Source organism: Mesoplodon bidens (genome assembly GCF_964165515.1).
Source record: "Mesoplodon bidens genome assembly, chromosome: 1".
NCBI lineage: Eukaryota > Metazoa > Chordata > Mammalia > Artiodactyla > Ziphiidae > Mesoplodon > Mesoplodon bidens.
This window is the reverse complement of record NC_138176.1, coordinates 196,858,043-196,878,043: the sequence shown is the minus strand read 5'-3', so window position 1 is coordinate 196,878,043 and position 20,001 is coordinate 196,858,043. Positions and strand designations below refer to the sequence as shown.

The 20,001-nt window shown below is 45.6% G+C and overlaps 1 protein-coding gene across 1 annotated transcript; it reads left to right on the top strand.

Annotated features, from left to right (window-relative positions):
* The first annotated feature begins 1,603 nt into the window (after window positions 1–1,603).
* Window positions 1,604–19,030, top strand: CTSO (cathepsin O). The gene is made up of 8 exons (XM_081232839.1): window positions 1,604–1,810; window positions 6,373–6,481; window positions 7,052–7,191; window positions 10,502–10,669; window positions 12,106–12,227; window positions 14,269–14,432; window positions 15,013–15,105; window positions 17,229–19,030. The coding sequence occupies exons 1-8, from the start codon at window positions 1,706–1,708 to the stop codon at window positions 17,261–17,263; spliced, it is 936 nt and encodes a 311-aa protein (XP_081088965.1). The 5' UTR covers window positions 1,604–1,705; the 3' UTR covers window positions 17,264–19,030.
* The last annotated feature ends 971 nt before the right edge of the window (window positions 19,031–20,001 follow it).

Below are 20,001 nucleotides of genomic sequence, written 5' to 3'. Positions count from 1 at the left end.
TGCGGGGGGCCTCGTCTGTCCTTCAGTACTGGACACCCTCCCACCCAGGCTGGCAGAGGGTGGAAGGCTGACCCCTTGTAGCCCCTCCTCTCTGCCACATCCTCCCCAACCCCCAGGACCACCTAAACATTTCGTCTTTTCTTGCCTCTACTAAGTCCTTTGCCCAGCCTCCCAGACCTGCAGGCCCTTTCCTCCAGGAAGCCCCCCTGGCCTGGAGGTGCACCAGGAGGATGTGGTCTCAGCTGTGGCTGAGTGAATGGCGCTGGTTTCACCGTCATTGGTCTGGCCTGGGAGCTGTGGGCTGGGGACACAGGGAAAGTTTGTGGGGAGCCCAGACTCCCAGGGAGACCTTCAGGGAGCTCTTGCACCACCACCACCTGCCCAGTCATTGGGGCCAGCTGGGAGTGAAGACAAGCTCACATTTAAAGGAGAAAATATGCAGCTACACAGGAGTGTCTGTTCCGGGGGCCTCTGTTGCCAGAGCCCATCCCAGGCTGAGAGCATCAGGAGGGCTTCCCCAAGGAGGAGCTGGCAGTGATGTGAGGCGGGACCCGCTTGTGCAAAGGCCCTGGGGCATCAGGGATGGTGTAAGGAACAGGCTGGCAGAGCAAAGAGGGAAATGGAAATAAATATGCTAATGATGGCAAAAATCAAACCTCAACCAGGTACCATTAAAACTAAAGCTATCCTTCCGGAACACCCTCGCAGCACCACTGCCCAAGAGACAGACATGGGCACGTGCTGTGCTTTGACCTGGCGAGCTCCCTCCGAGGAGATGCCCCAGGGAATGAGGACGTGTCCCCAAGACGGTCTGAGCAGGGATGCTGATAAAACGTTCTCCCTTGTGCCTACTTGGAGTTCTCACTCCGTACGGAAAACCAGAAACCCACGAGCCTCATAAGAGGTGGGCTCAGCCCTGTTGGTTCTGGGACACAGGTTTCAGGAAGTGGCCGCAGGCTGGGTTTGCCGCTTGCAGGGATGGGAGTTTGGGGACCATCTGGGGAGCCCCACTCTTCTGAACTACAAAATAAGCCGAAACTACAAAAAGCACCTGGCTTGTAAAAAGGAATTAGAACAGTCTAAAATAACACACACACACACGCAAAAATTTGACCACAAACTTAAGAATTAAACGCTACGTTTCTTTCTGTGCAAATGAAGAAACTGGCTTCCAAAGTTTGAAACGGCCATAATGTAATAAACCGAAACATTGTGTACTATTTTCACAACTGTACGTTTTGATATGTATTTAATAAACATCTGCTGAATGAATGTCTCCGTGCAAATTCGCAGACATTATTTCGGAATCAGGTTCCCAGTGTCAGAGCCCAACACAGAAGAAACAGGATGAAGGTGAAGTTAAACTCCGCGGCTGCCTGCATCTTTCCATCGGAGACAGAAAGAGGAGGCAGAAGGGGCTTAACGCAGCAAGTGCGGTCACGCGACAGCGCGTACTGTCACTCCCGTGCGAAGTCGACCCTCAGGCTCTCTTCCAGCAGGCGGGAGGCGACCTCGGAGCACCGGGTCCCGCGCGGGTGCTCCGCCGAGCACAGCGCGAAGCCGCGGTTCGCGGCCGCCGGACGCCCACTTCCGGGCGGCGGGGAAGAAGGGGCGTAACCGTCTCAGCCCCGCGCCCCGCCCGCGGCCCCCAATCCCCGTACCCTCCGGCTTCGGGAGCCCGCGACCCGAAGAGGAAGCGCGCGCGATGGAGCTGCGGCACCTCTGGCTGCTCTGCTGCTGCTGCTGCTGCTGCTGCCCCGGCGCCGCCCCGGCCCCGCCGAGCGGCCGCAACCCGCCCGCCGCCTTCCGGGTACCGCGCTCCCCGGGGGCCCTTCCCGCCTGCCTGTCCCGGAAGGGGGAGGGGGACCTGAGCGCACCCCCGGGGTCCCCTGGGCTTCCTGTCCCGGGGAGGAGGAGGGGACCCGAGCTCACCCCCGGGGTCCCCTGTGCTTCCTGTCCCGGGGACGGGGGAGGAGGACCTGAGCTTACCCCCGGGGTCCCCTGGGCTTCCTGTCCTAGGAGGGGGAGGGGGACCTGAGTTCACCCCCGGGTCCCCTGGGCTTCCTGTCCTAGGAGGGGGAGGGGACCCGAGCTCACCCCCGGGGTCCCCTGTGCTTCCTGTCCCGGGGACGGGAGAAGAGGACCTGAGCTTACCCCCGGGGTCCCCTGGGCTTCCTGTCCCAGGAGAGGGAGGGGGACCTGAGTTCACCACCGGGTCCCCTGTGCCTCCTGTCCCAGGGACGGGGGAGAGGGACCTGAGCGCACCCCGGGTTCCCCTGGGCTTCCTGTCCCGGGACAGAGGGGCCACCGGAGCGCCACCCCCGGGGTTGCCTGCGCGCAGTCCGATGACGCGCCTGCGTTCCAGAGCTGGCCTGACGCACGCGAGCCTTTCTCTCTGTCCTTGGTGTCCGGATGTCGCTCTCGCCCAGGCCGTGCTGACCCACAGAGGGGTCCTCCAAGAAAGATGTGCAGCTGCGGGTGACCACTGGCTACATCCAAGGTGGTCCTGATTGGAAGGCGCACCCCCTTTTGGAGCCCCCGGGCGTCCTCGCCGCCTTCCCAAACTTCATTTCAAGGATGTGAACCAAAAGTAGGCGGAGAAACCTGCCCATCTTCCGGAGGGGGCGCTGGCCACCTCCTTCTGAAATCGGAATTTTATCCTCACAGAGCCAGCCTTCAGCAAGCTCAGGGAATCCTGCCGGTTTATGATTTTCCGGAACCCGGGCCCCTTGGACTAGCGCACACCCTGCAAGTTGCCCTGACTTGGTGGAGACCGATTTAGAGAAGGGGGAAGCATTTCATTTCCTTTTCAGATTATTTTGAAAAGGCTTGGTAATCTCAGATGCCCTCCAGCATTAAAACTCAGGAACACACCAGTTAGCTCAGTATAAATAAGGTTTTTCCTGAAACCAAGCAAGCTGCAAGAGGTAATGATTTAGAGTTGGCCTCACTGTGTTCTATTCAATATATATCCAATACTGTGTAATATGTTTTAAATCATGAGAGGTCATTATCATTTTTTATGTTATCAAAGAAAATTCCTTCTTTCTTAATCAAAAGCAAGTGTGAGATCAGTAATCCTGCTGCTTAGTGGAATTGCATTTATTATTTTCCTGGTATTTTCTTGAGCTTTCTCATGGGATTCTGTAGCGGTGCTCTCTTCTACTTCTCCTGCTCATCTCCCTGGACCTCCAGTGTTTAGGAAGTTCCAGCCTTGCCTGATTCTGTGCATTCTTGTTTTTTGCCCAAACCAAGATGTGTATTTTTATTGCCAATTTATTTCTCTAGCTTTCAAAACCAGAAGCACTGGTATAATTGCTTAAGATCAAAGTTTTTGTCTTGTATTCCATTCCTGCCCTGAGTTTGGTGGCATATGGTGGTGAACTAACAACTTAGGGGGAAAATAATCAATCCCACCCATACTGCTAATGTATTCATTGACTGAAGAAATAAAAGCACTGCCATACTTCTCAAAAATAAAAAAATTGGGCTTCCCTGGTGGCGCAGTGGTTGAGAATCCGCCTGCCGATGCAGGGGACACGGGTTTGTGCCCCGGTCTGGGAAGATCCCACATGCCCGGGAGCGGCTGGGCCCGTGAGCCATGACCGCTGAGCCTGCGTGTCCGGAGCCTGTGCTCCGCAACGGGAGAGTACACAACAGTGAGAGGCCCGCGTACTGCAAAAAAATAAAAAATAAAAATAAAATAAAATTATGTCTAATTAGGAATTGGTTAAGTTGAGATTCTCTGTTTACCCATCGGGGTAAATTATGTACAGATTCTAGAAAATTCCCTGGCTCCATAATCAACTTAAAACGAAAAAAAAGTTTAAAAATTAAAATAGAGTTATAAATTGCTCTGTGTTGTGCTAGAGAGAATAGAGAGGTTTTAGGGTAAAAAGTGGACAAATATTGAAGACCAGGAGCTGTAGTCTTTGGATCTTGGTGTCTTATTTAGGGAGAGCAAAGAGGTGTCCTCTTGTTTGCAAATGCATTGATGACTGACTAGTGGCTGCCCAAGACACAGTGGAAAGGTATTCAGGGAACTGCTGACACAGAGAAAGGATCTGATTGATTAGTAATGTTTTTCACCATCATGGGTTCATGGTGAAAGGTTTTGTCATCCCTTATGGGGTTTTCTAAGTTCCCCGGGAATATTCCTTGAGCGGAAGTCAGGTGGCACCTGGTGATACTTGTACACAAACCGACACTTCGTTATTGTTGGGTGAAGACCGGACTCCTCCTGGGATGATTATGGGATGCCTCACAGGATAAGTGACTGATATTGGGGGTTTGTGTGTCTTCTCTTTCTTTCTTTTCTCTATCCCAGGAGTCAGGACTGAGAGAGGAAGTCAGGGAGGGTCAGGGAGAGTGTCTGCAGCATCTCTGAGCTGAGAGAAGGGGTGAGGGCAGAGTACTCTAGATGCCCCGCAGGCCAGGGGAGGGTAGGAGGCCATGGGGACACACAAATCCCAAACCAGTCTTCAGCGGAGGCCCTTCCCCAGTAGGCCGGCCAAGTGCTTAGTCATGGCCTGGGTGCGGCCTGTGAGCACCAGGGCCTCCCTCCCTGCAGTCCTGGCAATTCAGATTCAGGGGGTAAGCTCCCTGTGGATGGTCTGTGAGGCCCATCCTCCTGGCTGCAGCAGGCTTTCCTGTACATCCATAAACGTCCTACCTTCTCAGGCCTTCCCTCATCTGTCCAGCTCGCCACAGTGGCCAGTAGATGCTAACAGGACGAAGGAAGCCGCTGAACTCCTCAACAGTTTGCAGTCGCTGGCTTAGATTTGTCACACGGCCTCTACTCACACTTGCTTTGCACTTCAGTTCTGTTTATAGATTTTTACATCTCCTTTCCAAATTATATTCAAAGGCTTGCTTCATCAAGATTACCTTTAAATGTCTAAAACTCAATAACTGTTGATCATTTTATTGATTAACAGTCCTTCCAGGCATGCTCAATAAGGAAAAAATAAGATTATGATAAGTCCCAGCAATAATTTGCTTGAAAACAAACAGCTTATGCCATTTGCAGCAACATGGATGGGCCTAGAGATTATCATACTGGGTGAAGTAAGTCAGAGAAAGACAAATACCATGTGATATTGCTTGTATGTGGAATCTAAAAAAATGATGCAAATGAACTTACTTACAAAACAGAAATAGACCCACAGACATAGAAAACAAACTTATGGTTACCAAAGGGGAAAGGGGGGCAAGGAATAATTTAGGAGTTTGGGATAAACATATACACACTACTGTGTATAAAATAGATAACCAACGGACCTACTGTATAGCACAAAGAACTATACTTAATATCTTTTAATAACCTATAATGGGAAAGAATCTGAAAAAGAATAGATATACATATGTAAAAAAAAACCAAAACGCAACTTAGCACTATCAAGGGCATGACGTATATAAAATGTAATTATGCATATATTCAACAACAAATATTAATTAAGCGTCTGTTGTGTGCCAGGTGTGTGCTCCGTGAGGGGAACACAGTAGCGAATAAGACAGACCAGCCTGGCCCTCATTTTACTTATAGGTTTATGGGACACACACGCAATAAACACGTAAGTGCACAAGCGAGTACAGAATAGCTAGAGCTGGAAACTTACCAAATGGTGGTCTCCTGAAGTTTTATTTATCCCACACAGTTGGTTAGAAGTAGGAAATTGAGGCATGTTCATACAAAAGACAAGCCTAAGATGATTATCACAAGACTCAAAGCTGAGGAATCTGTAAACAATGGTCCGATTTTCCCTTTGGAAAGACAAACCAGGCGATCTTCCTGGGACATTTCCAGGATTGCATCTCTTTCCCAAAGACTTTTTACCCAAAATGAAACAGAGACCTCTATAAAGCTCGAGGAGAATCAGATGTACTGATTCACTAGTTACTTACTCCTTTTTTCATGCTTCATTAGTTGTGCTGGGAAATACGAAGATAAAGAAGACAGTCTTCCCAGATTCATAGTTGTTGGATCACATGAATACTCTCTGGCGACAATTCCCACTAGTGTCTAGTGTTTATTTGCAATTTATTTTTTTCCACTATGTTAAATAAACATATATTTAGTGCTTTCAACATGCTTAGTAAAGAGGGATTATAAATGGTTATCCATTTATAATTCCTGGGACATTCCTTTCCTAGCTTCAAAAATTACTCCTGAAATCAGATAATATTTTTAATACAAAACATTTATAAAACGAATCTGAATATCTTAGATGACCTTCCATCATGATCTGCAGGAAATAAATCAAGCTTTAACTTTTGCATCTGAACACTGTCTCCAAGTAAGTTATATGCATATTGCTCTGGAAAGTTAACATGGGTGATATAAATGAGTGTGGTTTTTTTTTTTCCTTTTAGGAAAGTCTTAATAGACAGCGATACTTGAATTCTTTATTTCCTGGTGAAAACTCCACTGCCGTCTATGGAATAAATCAGTTTTCTTATTTGTTCCCTGAAGAGTTTAAAGGTATGGTGCGATGGGGCTATTAGTTGATTAGTTTCCTGACTTTAATTTGTTCCCTTAACTTTTGAGAATTGTTCAATTGTGAAGCTAGTAAATTGAGTAATACTTAATATTTATTAAATGCTTAATAAGTGTCAAGCATGTACCTGGTGCTGACAGTTAAAAAAATAAATCCATGGTCACTCTCTTCTAATTATTGCTTAAGAACTAAATACTGTAAATATAGACATTTCCACGTGGCTCTGAGGGCTAATACCTCATCTCTCCTCCAGTTTTCTGTGCTGTTTCTATTCAAGACGCCCATGGTTCCATGGGTTGTGATAAAACAAATGATGTCAATTATACTCATTTTTTTTTTGACCTGCTTCTATCAAACATGTCATTTTATGTGACAGCCCCGGCCCTATTGGAGGAATTCTCATCTTTGTAGCTTTCGGCTAATCCATTTCATGTACGGAAAAGCACAAAAGGCAGACTGTATCAGAAACTCCACTGTTTCTGTTGAAACGTGCCTCCAAAATGAATCCCTATAATATAATGTTGCTTGCCTTTTCTTTTCATGTGTATCCTCAGCTATTTATTTACGAAGCAGACCTTCCAGTTTTCCCCGGTTTCTGGCAGATGAGCACACATCCATCTCCAACCTGTCCTTGCCGTTAAGATTTGACTGGAGGGACAAGCACGTCGTCACCCCAGTGAGGAATCAGCAGACAGTACGTTGGTTTTCTTTTCCTTTTTGATCAGTGTCTGAGTCACTCTTGAGGTCAAGTTCGATCAGACTTGTAAAGGAGCCATCACTGCTGTAGGTGAAAGCACACCCCAATCATCGAAAAATGGCAAGGCCAGGGGCTTCCCTGGTGGCGCAGTGGTTGAGAGTCCACCTGCTGATGCAGGGGACACGGGTTCGTGCCCCGGTCCAGGAAGATCCCACATGCCGCGGAGCGGCTGGGCCCGTGAGCCATGGCCGCTGAGCCTGCGTGTCCGGAGCCTGTGCTCCGCAGCGCGAGAGGCCACAGCAGTGAGAGGCCCGCGTACCGGAAAAAAAAAAAAAAAAATGGCAAGGCCAGGAGAACCCCTGGTGTGGGAGACGGATGTCAGGCCAGGCACTCACTCTGGAGGTGAGCTCTGTGGGCTCCCCTCCCTGGCTGCCTAGCCCCCTTATCACGGTCCCCAGGCCTCTGCAGAGCAGCGGGTGGAAGGCTGGAGGAGGTGAACTTGACCACTGATGCTTGAGCCGTTCAAAAGGGAAACGACGTGACATCAGGCACTGTTCCCCCGTGCGCCCAGACCTCTTGGGTTCATCCCCTGAACTCCCTCAGAAACCCTACCTCCATCCCCACCCCTACAGGATCGCACACTTCATACCTGTGATCCTTAAAAATGCAGTCAGTTCTGCTGGAATGTGACATAGACGTTCCTAGAAATCACCAACTCTGCAAAATCAGGCAGTGAAAATGAGAGGGGTTATAGAAGAAATGAGGTTAGGACTCAGCGCTAAAAACTTCGTGATACACTAAAAAAAGACAGGGAAGTAGTTAAAGTGGCAGTGCGGTTTTACATGTGTTAAATGATAAAGAAGTGTGTAAGTCCTGCAGTAAATGCAACCATTTACCACCCTGCGATATCACTTATATGTGGAATCTAAAATATGGCACAAATGAGCTTATCTATGAAACAGAAACAGACTCACAAACATAGAGAACAGACTGGTGGTTGCCAAGGGGGAGGGGGGGAGGGAGGGATGGAGTGGGAGTTTGGAGTCAGCAGATGCAGACTAGTACATATATAGAATGGATAAACAACAAGGTCCTACTGTACAGCACAGGGAACTATATTCAGTATCCTGTGATAAACCATCACGGAAAAGAAAATGAAAAAGAATATTCATATGTATAACTGAGTCATTTGCTGCACAGCAGAAATTAACCCATCATTGTAAATCAACTGTACTCAACAAAAACAAATTTTAAAAATGCAGCCATTTACCTTGCAGAAGTCCTGAGTGTGCCTGTGAAGATAACCTGGAATCAGAGGGCAAGCGGGACCCCAGATGTGGGTGGGCACCCTCATTCACGAGGAGAGCCATCTCTCCGGCAGATGTTGGAGGGCAGATGCGCTTGCCCCGCACCCCCGCTGGGCACGGGGATGTCCGCTGACCTGGGAAAGTTGGTCCCTAACCCCAGGGATGCGGCCCCAGTTTGTCTGCAGTAGAAACCTCAGTGGGTCACTCAGTCTCCTCTCGTAAGACCAACGCTTTGGACCCAACAGTTCCCCGGTCACCATCTAGTTAGGATGATCCTTTTTGCTTTCTCAGATTCTGTATTTATTGTTCTGGGTTAAATTTTACCACCAAATCATCTGCTTTATTTTTGGATTCGTAATGAAGGGTGATGTAGCATGAAACCCAGTCCATCCAAGGTGTGCTTACGTTGCGTTCAAGGCGAACTTTTAATTAGGAATCTTCTTACTAAAGGAAAGATGTTTTGGAGCAGGGACTGTCCCCCTGGGGCAGTGGTAGGTGGGTAACCTAAGGTGACCTGCATTTACAGTTCTCAAGGGGTGGGCACCCTGCTGGAATGTCCCTTAGTGAATGCCGTACCCTGCCCCAGGCCCTGAAGCTAGAGGTGTAAATAAGGCCACTTTGAGGCCATTAGATCGCTCAGAGCTTCCCTCCACGAGGACCACCAGCTGTGCGTCCTTTCTTTGCCTGCAGTACCTGGTCCCGGGATTAAGACAGTTCTGCCCACTTTCAAATCCCACTCTCTGCCTTTCCTGCCGTTCTTCCTCCTTGTATGAAATTCTTGATCCTTTCCTTCCACCTCCTCCCTTTCTTGTAGGACCAGCCCTTTAATTCTTTTGCTCTAGTTTGTCCAGTAAGAGGAAGTTAAGAGACCCAGACTCAGGAAGATTGTCAGCCAGTATCTCAATGAGGAACGAGCAGTATAGGTCTCCATCATTGGGACATTTCCTGTGTGTTCATAACTGTGATGGGCTGAAGAGTCAGTCATTCACCCAGTTCCTGAGTCCATCTGTGAAAGGGACCAACGTAGGCACGTGCATCCTAACCGCTGCTCACCTCATCCCTGCCTTCTAGCCAGGGGGACGTGGATGGCCGAGCAGAGGGATGGAAGAACGGGATGGGCGTTGGTACACACCTTAGAGACAAGCCACCTGTTCAATGAGCTGGCTCGTTTTTTTTTATTTTTTTTAATGTATTTTACTGAAGTATACTTGATTTACAATGTTGTGTTAATTTCTGCTGTACAGCAAAGTAACTCACTTATACATATATATATATATTCTTTTTCATATGCTTTTCCATGATGGTTTATCACAGGATGTTGAATATAGTTCCCTGTGCTCTACAGTAGGACCTTGTTGTTTATCCATTCTATATATACTAATTTGCATCTGCTAATCCCAAACTCCCAACCCTTCCCTCCCCCATCCCCTCCCCCTTGGCAACCACAAGTCCGCTCTGTCTGTGCAGACTCGTTTTTGTTTTTTTTTTTTTGCTTTACACGGGCCTCACACTGTTGTGGCCTGTCCCATTGTGGAGCACAGGCTCCGGACGCGCAGGCCCAGCGGCCACGGTTCACGGGCCCAGCCGCTCCGCGGCACGTGGGATCCTCCCGGACCGGGTCACGAACCCGCGTCCCCTGCATCGGCAGGCGGACTCCCAACCACTGCACCACCAGGGAAGCCCCAGACTCATTTTTTAAAAAGACCATCAGTTCAAGTGTTTTCCCAGTCTCTAAAATTCACTTTTATTTTGCATCGTCTAACCTGCAATAGTGATACTACCAATTTACCTTTCATGAATAACTAGATTTTGATGCTTACAAGAGAATTTTGGGTTTCGTTTCCTTTTTTCAATTAGAAAATCGACAGGATCGGTGTTTATATTCTGTGGGCCTCCAGACTGTGCTCACTTGATTTGATCATCTGAGATATTAGAGATGTTGGCAGACTTGATTTGCACGTTATTTGATAGTAAGTACTGTCCGTTTCTGTTCCTGGCAGTGTGGTGGATGCTGGGCCTTCACCGTGGTAGGAGCAGTGGAGTCCGCGTGCGCCATAAAAGGGCAGCCTTTGGAGGCGCTGAGTGTCCAGCAGGTCATAGACTGTTCATACAGCAACTACGGCTGCAACGGAGGGTCCCCGCTCAGCGCTTTGAACTGGCTCAATAAGGTGACTAGGTCCACAGCCTTTTAAGCTGCTTGTTTAATGTGCGTTCAGAATTCAGACAATCTACTCTCATTTACTAAATAATGTTTTCAAGGTTGGAAATGTAGCTAACCAGAGCTTGAATTAATCAGAAGACTTCCCAATGTGACCATATCCGGAAATAGAGTCTTTAGGAGGCTCTGGAGGTTAAATGAAGTCATAAGGTTGGACCCTAACCCGATCGGACTGTGACCTTATCAGAAGAGGAGGAAGAGAACAAGAGCTCTGTCTGCCCTGTGAGGACACGGTGAGAAGGTGGCCATCTGCACCGCAAGGAGAGAGCTCTCCCCAGATGCTAACCCTGCCAGCACCTTGACCTTGGACTTCCAGTGTCCAGAACCATGTGAAAATCAATTTCAGTTTTTTAAGCCAAAAAAAAAAAAAAAGAATTGCTTCTGGGCAGGTCAGCCATCAATAGAGAAACCAAAGTGTGAAAAATCTTACCTGCAATCAGTGTTCAGAAAAATATTTATGTTTATTTCCTCACATTACTTAACAGATGCTCTTTTTTTGCAGATGTGTGTCACATGACTCACAAAGCTGAGAGCGTATTCATTTCCGTAGAATTTCTGAGTGTTCAGGTTTACAGGGGATTAGCAGTCAGCTGATTGGGTGCTCTCTGTAGGCGCAGGGCTGAGCGCATGTTGCACGTCAGTAGCTGGCACGGGGCTGCACCCTGCCTCTCCCCCTCCAGAGGCTTCCCCAGCACGTACACACCCTCTGATGCTGTCCTAGGTTCAGCAGCAGTGGCGTAAAGCCAGCGATGAGGTGTTGTGAAAAGTTGTCACGACAGTGCTCCCCAAGCTCCAGGGCCCCCCTCTTACTCATTTGCTGTGTTTTGAGTCACCGCACACTGGACGCTGATGCTCTGTACATGTTATGGGCAGCAATACGTAGAGCGTGTGCCTGCGCTCACATAAGCCCTGCTCTCTGAAGGAGAGGGTTCGATCCCGATAACTGTAAGGTGTGTGGCATTTGCCAGGTGAATGGCAGCGAGGGAAGTGGATAGAAGGACGCTTGTGAGCACAACCCAGGACCACTGCCCTGCCTGAGCCTCAAAGGCTTGGCAACCCAGAGCCAGAGCCGTGGAAGGAGAGTGGTCTACACGCCTGTACCCTCGGGAGAAGGAGGGCCAGACTTTATCATCAGATCACCGGAGCTCCCAGGAAACGGAATACAGGAAATACAGGAGCCAAAGACAAAGACATTGAGTTTAATTACCTAGGATGTCCTTATAAAACACCTAAAGCGTTAATTTAAGATTTTCATAACTCAAAGAATACCCACATGATGAAGGTGTGGCCAAGGCTAATCTTATTTTGACACTTGGTAATAAGTTCTATTTGATTTCTAACACAACAGTGTGACAGAAATAATTCTGGGTGCTCATTTTCTTTTAGATGCAAGTGAAGTTGGTGAGAGATTCAGAATACCCGTTTAAAGCCCAGAATGGTCTGTGCCGTTACTTTTCTGACTCACATTCTGGATTTTCAATCAAAGGTTATTCTGCCTATGACTTCCGGTAAGTGTCTCCCTCTGTTGTGGTTTCCTCTATATCTCTTAATTTATTATCTATTGATTATTTGGAATTAATAAGTTGATTGACAGCATCACTGCCTACTCTTAATTGTTTTAAAATGGACTTTTTACTGAAAATTGGTAATCAACGTGGAGGTCTATGTACATTGTTTCTTAAATATGATCTACTTTCTCCCACGTCATTACAAATAGAAACAACACATTTAAATCCAGTTTAAAGTATAATTGACACTCACCACCTCTTACCAAGTTTAAGTGTCACACTTACCTTTAGCGTATTTCAGTCTTACTCATGAATCAATAAAAGATTGCTCGAGGGGCTTCCCTGGTGGTGCAGTGGTTGAGAGTCCCCCTGCCGATGCAGGGGACATGGGTTCGTGCCCCGGCCCGGGAAGATCCCACATGCCGCGGAGCGGCTGGGCCCGTGAGCCATGGCCACTGAGCCTGCGCGTCCGGAGCCTATGCTCCGCAACGGGAGAGGCCACAACAGTGAGAGGCCTGCGTACCGCAAAAAAAAAAAAAAAAAAAAGGTGGAGGCAGTCGTGTCTGGTTAATACAGAGATTATCATATTTGTCGTGGTCAGATTACAAAACTTTCCCCAAAATTGAATAAAATAAAATATACATTATACACTAAAACATGTGCTGAACAAAACTAAATTATTAGACAAGTGAGGGAGAGAGACAATGTTTATTGTAAACCTCGAGTATAATTTATGGGTTAGGAAGGCCACAGAGCCTGTACCTATAATTGTATCCTTAGTTTGATTCTGAAGGTGGGTGCAGTGCCGAGGCATAAAGGTGGAATTTGAACTCAGCTCTGGGGAACCTCAAAGTCCATACCCTACCACGATGCTTTCCCAGATTTCATAATTTTGCTTGTCTTAGGTCATCTTAATGAATACCAACTATTATTACAGTAGCAAAAATTAGAAATGCCTGCTTACAGACCTCCAAAAACAGATCTTCACCTTAACAGGTAACATGAGTGAATGTTTAGAATGAATGTGTCCTTTCTGTTGCAGTAAGTCCCACTGTTACGCACTCATGTTTTTCCCTCATCTGTGGACAGAATATCCCCTTGATAGAAACTGGCTTCCAGCTGGCATGATGAGGGCTTATTTACTCTTTCAGGGCACTAACCCACCATGCTTTGCTGCAGCAATAAACTACCAAAAGCTATCTTAATGGCCTGAAATATCAGTAACCTTATTTCAGTGTCCTGCACCCACAAAGCTGACCTTTAAAAATGCAAATTAATGGTTTAATCACATACTTTTAAGACCCATGAAGGCTGAATGCTGTGTAACATGAGACTTTATCAATACAAGGCCGCATAGGAAGGCAGTAACTGCATCTCCAGCTGTCTTCCCAGTACAGTCCTAGTTCTCCTGGCATCTTAGCATCTATCCTGCCCTATAACTGCATTCACCACTTTTGCATAACCCTTCCCTGTAGTTTCTTTATTTGATGATCACTGACCTAAGTTAGCTGGTCTCTTGATTCTTACCTGGTGTGGCAGAGACGACGAGTTATCGCCACACATCCAGGCTTTCCACATTCCTTATTAAGAGAATCCCTATATTTTAGAGGAGTACTTTGACAACCAGCTACAAAACTTCATTTCCCATCTTCCTTGAAGCTAGACTTGGCCATAGGACTGAGTTCTAGCCTATGAGACCCATGCGGATATGTGCAGAATATGTGATCACTTCTGGGATCTCAGCAGGAATGTAGCACTTCCCCTTTCTACTCCCTGCTGTCTGAAATACGTGTTAAATGTCTGGGGCTCCAGCAGCCTTCTTGGACCATGAACTGACCCCAGGAGAGTTCCTGGTATCCTGGTGTCCCACAGCCCTCCTGGACTGCCAGTCTTCCAGACTTCTTTTAGCCTCCATCGATTAGGGCTTGATAATTGCAACCAAACCTACTCCTACCCATATACAGATTAAATAGATCACTTTTATAAAGTATTTTTACCTGAAAAACTAAACTTCTTAACCAAACATTTCCTTTTTTGGTAGTGACCAAGAAGACGAAATGGCAAAAGCACTGTTTACCTTGGGCCCTCTGATAGTGGTAGTAGATGCCGTGAGCTGGCAAGATTATCTGGGAGGCATTATACAGCATCATTGCTCTAGTGGAGAAGCAAATCACGCCGTTCTGGTAACCGGCTTTGATAAAACAGGTGAGTGCTGGTGAGATGTGACCAATTGCTTTGCAGCTTGAACTCCATCTTGACAAGTGATTGCCATCCTTTAAAATGCTGAAATTTGGTCCTATTACATCTAAGTCCTCATGAGCTTTACAACTTTTCACTAAACTTCCAGGTATACACGCCCTGCAGGTCCCACTGTCAATCTGGTAGATGCCTTGTTGAAATGACACTAAATTCCTGATCTAAATAATGGGCATTCTTCATCTGGAATGTTTAGGGTAACTGCTGGGAAAGAGAAGTGCTTATTATTTCATCATACTTACCTAATGATCCTTTTTTTTTCCTTTTTTTTCCTTTTTCTAAGTCTCTGGAAAAGGATGTGTGTTTTCATTTTCTGCAGTAACTGCATTAAGTGAAATGCATTCAAACACATTTTCCATTGATTGGCGTGTGACACTAGTACCGCTCAAGTTTACTTGGCTGGTTTGTTAGCAGTTCATTACATTTTTTATCTTTTTCTTAGAGCCACTGTACTTTTCAAGAACTGAACTTTAAATAGACATTCTTTCACCACAAATACGTTCTCCAGGGTTTGTTTTATGTTTTTTAGGCAGTACCCCATACTGGATCGTGAGGAACTCCTGGGGAACTTCCTGGGGCATAGACGGCTGTGTCCATGTAAAAATGGGAGGAAACATTTGTGGTGAGTCATGAGTTGATATTCAAAACTCTAGGCTAAATGTCAAGGAAGAGACTGTGAATAGATTAAAATTTTAGCCCGTCCAGTCCATAGTGTGCGTCCAGGATACTTAGATCACTTTTACAGTAAGAATTGTCATCCTTTAACTAATTGATAAAAATACAACAGTGTTTTTCTAAAAAAGACACTATTGTACACATTCATGTTTTTAAAAGGAAGAGGGACTGTAGTAAAAACCAGTGTAATGAGCAAAACATTGTAAGACATGGCGATAATTTACCAAAGTTAACTACTTCCAAAACCAGAAAAAACTCCACTTAGGAGGCTGAGCTTTTCCAAAAATGTCTCCAATTCCAAATATACTTTTTATAATTGTATTACTTTCCATTATTTTATGTATTATAATGCCTTCTCTAGGATCATGAAGAATCACTTTTTCTTTGTATCAAAATGGGTGAAAGTCTGAATATTAGGGTTGTTTCTGATTTAATATGCCCCTTGTCACCTACAAAATTCTAGCAAAAAATTCTACTCACTGGAATTGAGAGGCTTAAAAGAATGCCAAACATGCTCTTTTGTTGAATAACATTTTTTATTAATTAACAACAAACCAAATTTAAATAGCTATTTAAGTATGTTAAACGTATTCTAAAATCCATATTCAAATTCTGTTCTAAAATTTTTGATCTAGAAAATCAGCATATTTTCTGAATCAAGTTAGACCCAAACTATGCTGTGTATACAACTTTTTAAAAATTGTAGAACACACCAGGTTGTGATATTTATGATAAAAGAGAGTTATGGATGGGCTTCCCTGGTGGCGCAGTGGTTGAGAGTCTGCCTGCCGATGCAGGGGACACGGGTTCGTGCCCGATCCGGGAGGATCCCACATGCCACGGAGCGGCTGGGCCCATGAGCCATGGCCGCTGAGCCTGCGCGTCCGGAGCCTGTGCTCCACAATGGGAGAGGCCACCACAGTGAGAGGCCCGCGTACAGCAAAAATGAATAAATAAATAAGAGAGTTATGGAAAAACTTGAGAGCTTATATTTTGATCCAGTCTAGCGACGGCAGCTCAGTCATTCCACAGAGCAGCATCCGTGTAGTTTAATAAATGGCCTCTTCAATCACCCCAGTAAAGAATTTTCCATAAATTATTTATTAACAAGAGTCAGCCTCACAGAAGCTTTTCAGCCAGAGCGCGAGCACCCCTGTCAGCCCTCTGCTTTCAGCTTCACTGGGGCTCTGCAGATAAAGGGCCGCTGCCACTCCTGGAAGCCCTGCTGCCCCCACAGTTTATCCCCAGCTGCGGAGTGAGGGGCCTGCATCTGGGCTGAGGGGCGGCTGCTTTCACAGCCCTGTCAGGGTTGCTGCAAGGATGTAATCTGGATACTGGTTCAGCATCACCTTGATTAGGACCCTGCATCCCCACCTCTTCCCAGCCCCCAGCTACAAAGGGTGAGTCGCGATTATCTTTCCCCTGTACCCGTTTCCCAGTTTAAGTCTCCAAGGCCTGCCTCGTTCGTCATTATACAGGAATCCAGATCCTTTCTGAAAGGGAGTATTTCCTGAAAGTTACATCCCTGAGATGGTCACATTACTCTTATGACCAGCTGTGGAAGGCGGGTAGCATTCCGTGGCCCCAAGAGATTTCAAAGACGCAGCTAATCACAGAGGAATCCAGTCTTCAAATAGGATGTTTAATCACTTCCGCCATGACATTCTGATCTGTGTCCACAGAGCACGCTGGTGATTTATTGAAATGTTGTTGAAGTTCAAATCTTAGAATTTAAATTTTCAAATTGTGTTGAAAATAATCCTCTAAATTATCGTATTGCCTCTAAGCAATATGTATGAGTGCGATACAGATTTCAGATACATTCACCTGTTCAGTTCATAAGTCGTTTGGGGATTTTTAATAGTTTCTTGAAATAAAAATATTAGGTATCTCTTCTAATATCTGCGTTTGAGGTTGCCGTGTCTCTACGGACAGGTAGCTATCACCAATGAGTGATTTTCTTAGTAGATATTAACTCTTTCCGAACCCAAATGAAAATTGTTTTAATTTGCTATTTAAAAGGCATATAAGGAGGAAATAGAGTAGTACTGATGGTTTCCTTTTTCTTAGGTATTGCAGAATCTGTTTCTGCTGTATTCGTGTGATATGTTCACCAGATCAAGAGACAGATACCAAACTGAAGGCTCATGATGAGATGTGATACTTCATTCTTGGCATTTTCACCTTTAGGCTTTAGCAACTACCCACAAAAGACAGGCTCTAGGGCCTGGTCCTGTTGAAACTATTGATAAGTTGTAGAATGTTCTCTTCTTAGAGAGAGATGGACAAAGTCAGAAGGAAGAAAACCAGCACCATGGCCTGGGAGGAAGTCTGTGGACCAGTTTCCTACTGGGAGGAAGGTCAGATTAGGAGGTATTTTAGGTCTCTTCACTCTGAAAAGGCTATTATCTGGTTTGTTTGATTATTGTTTCTGTTTGCCATTTGTTTATTTTTAATGACATATTTCCAGTAGGATTAAAGAGGTGATAAGAATTCCTTTTCCTTTATGGGATAAAATCAGCAGCCCAAGCTGCCCTGCATATAAGAATAGCCAACCTAGAACTAGGTGTGCCCCTCCCAGTTGTATTCCCAGCCCTCCAGGATGGAATTTCATAAGAATTTTGAAAGGCCAATTGTTCTTCCCCAGCACATGGCGCTCACCCGTGACCTGCGCAGATCATGTAGAAAGAAGCAAAAAGACAAAGTTACTTTTTAAGGCAGACAGCTAGCCTGATTGAAACTCAATGACCAATATGGCAACCAAGTGATAGGAAAATCTCAAGTAGCCTTGACTGGAAGACAAATTATTTGGGGGTTTCACGGTCCGGAGGGTTCCAGTACGTTTTATTTCCTCCTTTGTTCTTGTTGGATTGAGGAGTGGTGTGTCTTCTCACATTTTCTCACTCTTTCTCTTACTCTTGGCCGTGAAACTTCTAAATCCTCCTGGTGGTGCGGCTTCCCTGGTGAAAGAAGTCTCACTGTTTACTTTCCTTCTCAATTTGAGGGCCATTTATTTGGCTCCAATTGTCTCTAAGCCTTTATCAGCATCAGGACCTCACCTGTCTGTCCACCCATCATTTGGAGGCACCACCTCTTTCAAAGTTCAACCTCATTAATCTGGGGTATCAGCCAAAATGTGTTTCCCAGCCTCAGTTGTCCCAGTTTTCTGCTTATTTTCCCCAGACTCACATCCTAACTACATTTTTGTGCATCCCTTTGGCTTTCCACATGGTCCCTGGTCCTCGAGGTCCAACTCCTCTTTTGCAGGGTCATTATGCTTGGCCGTGTAAGAACCTCAGAGCATGAAAGCTGCTCTTCTGATTGAATATAAGTACAATCGTATTGTGTGAGTTAAATGACAAAATTGTATCAAGTACTATGTATGTAAATATCTCCTCTCTCAAATTCACAGTCGCTGTCCAGTGTAGACTATCTTAAAAGCAAAATTGTAGGGGTGGCAATAACCACTGAAAAAAATTGAGACATACCATTTTCCTCTCACAGTTGACCTTTATTTATCACTCTCCTTATTAGAAGAAAATCAAAAACAAGACACTATTTCTTTTCCTTACACCAACCAGAAGCAATTTCAAAAGAGTATGTGTTGACTCAGATTTAGAAATGACAAATTGATATTCTATTTGATTAATATTCTAAATATCCAACTGTGCCAAAAAGGAATTGTGTCTTGATTGTTCTAGTTTGTGTTAATGTACTAATTCCTGTAAAATATGAATGCTTTTCTGATACTCTTTTACAAAGATAAATATTCTTTTGAATTACAAAGTGATAAATACCTCTCGGCTCTTCTGGATTTTGATAACATTTATAATAAAACAACCTGTATCTGACTTTGGGTTAAGAAGACTCTGTCCACGTGTATGGCTTACATTTTGTGAACACAATGTTAATGTGCTTTACATTCACACAAGAGTTTTCTCAGCTGCAAATCCATATATTTAATTTTTGGTTTTCTCCATAGACATCTTAACTTCAATGTCTGCAAACTATTTCCTTCCCCTCCTCAAAACAACAAAACAAAACAACAGCAACGAAAAACCTAAAAAACAACAAACTCCCACACCTCCTAGAGTCTCTATTTTGGGTAACAGCATCAGCATCGTGTAATAACTCAATCAATAAAATTGAGGGAAATCTTAGATGCTCCATCAGGTCAGCTACACCTGAGGACCCATCACCTAATCACCCACCTGCTCTCCATTTCCTTTCTCCATCCTTCACTCGATACATGTTCTTTAGCATCTCTGACCCCCACTGCTCAGGAGTCAACCCATCAGACCCCTTGTCCCTCAGTCTGGGGCTTCTCGAGTATGGCCCCCAGACCAGGAGCCACCTGAGGACTTGGAAACTCTTTCATCAGCTCCCCGGGTGTTTGTGATGGACGGATGGATAATCCATCTACTCTGTGTCCCCGGGGTTTACATTTCTAAAAGACACCATTTTTCATGTTATCCCTCTGTTTTAGCCCATTCAGGGGTTCCCGGTGCCTACAAGATAACATATCAACTTTTCTAAGTGAGATTTTCCCAAAGAGGCCCCTTCCTGCCTTCTCAGCCTCACCAACTGCTGTTCCACGTGGGAGTGTGCTGTGCTCCCGCCCTGACCAGCTGCTGGACGTTCGCCAGTGAGGCTGAGAGGAGAGCAATGAAATCTTCACATAATAATTAGGAGTCATAATGAAAATAACCAAGGTGTTCCTGGATGTGATTTCACTGGGATCTCAGAGTAAATACTAAATTAGCCTTACAGCGATTTCATGATTCATTTAAGAATTATTGAAAGCGGGTCGTAAGCACTAGAAGCAAGTTTAAATGGGGCAAGA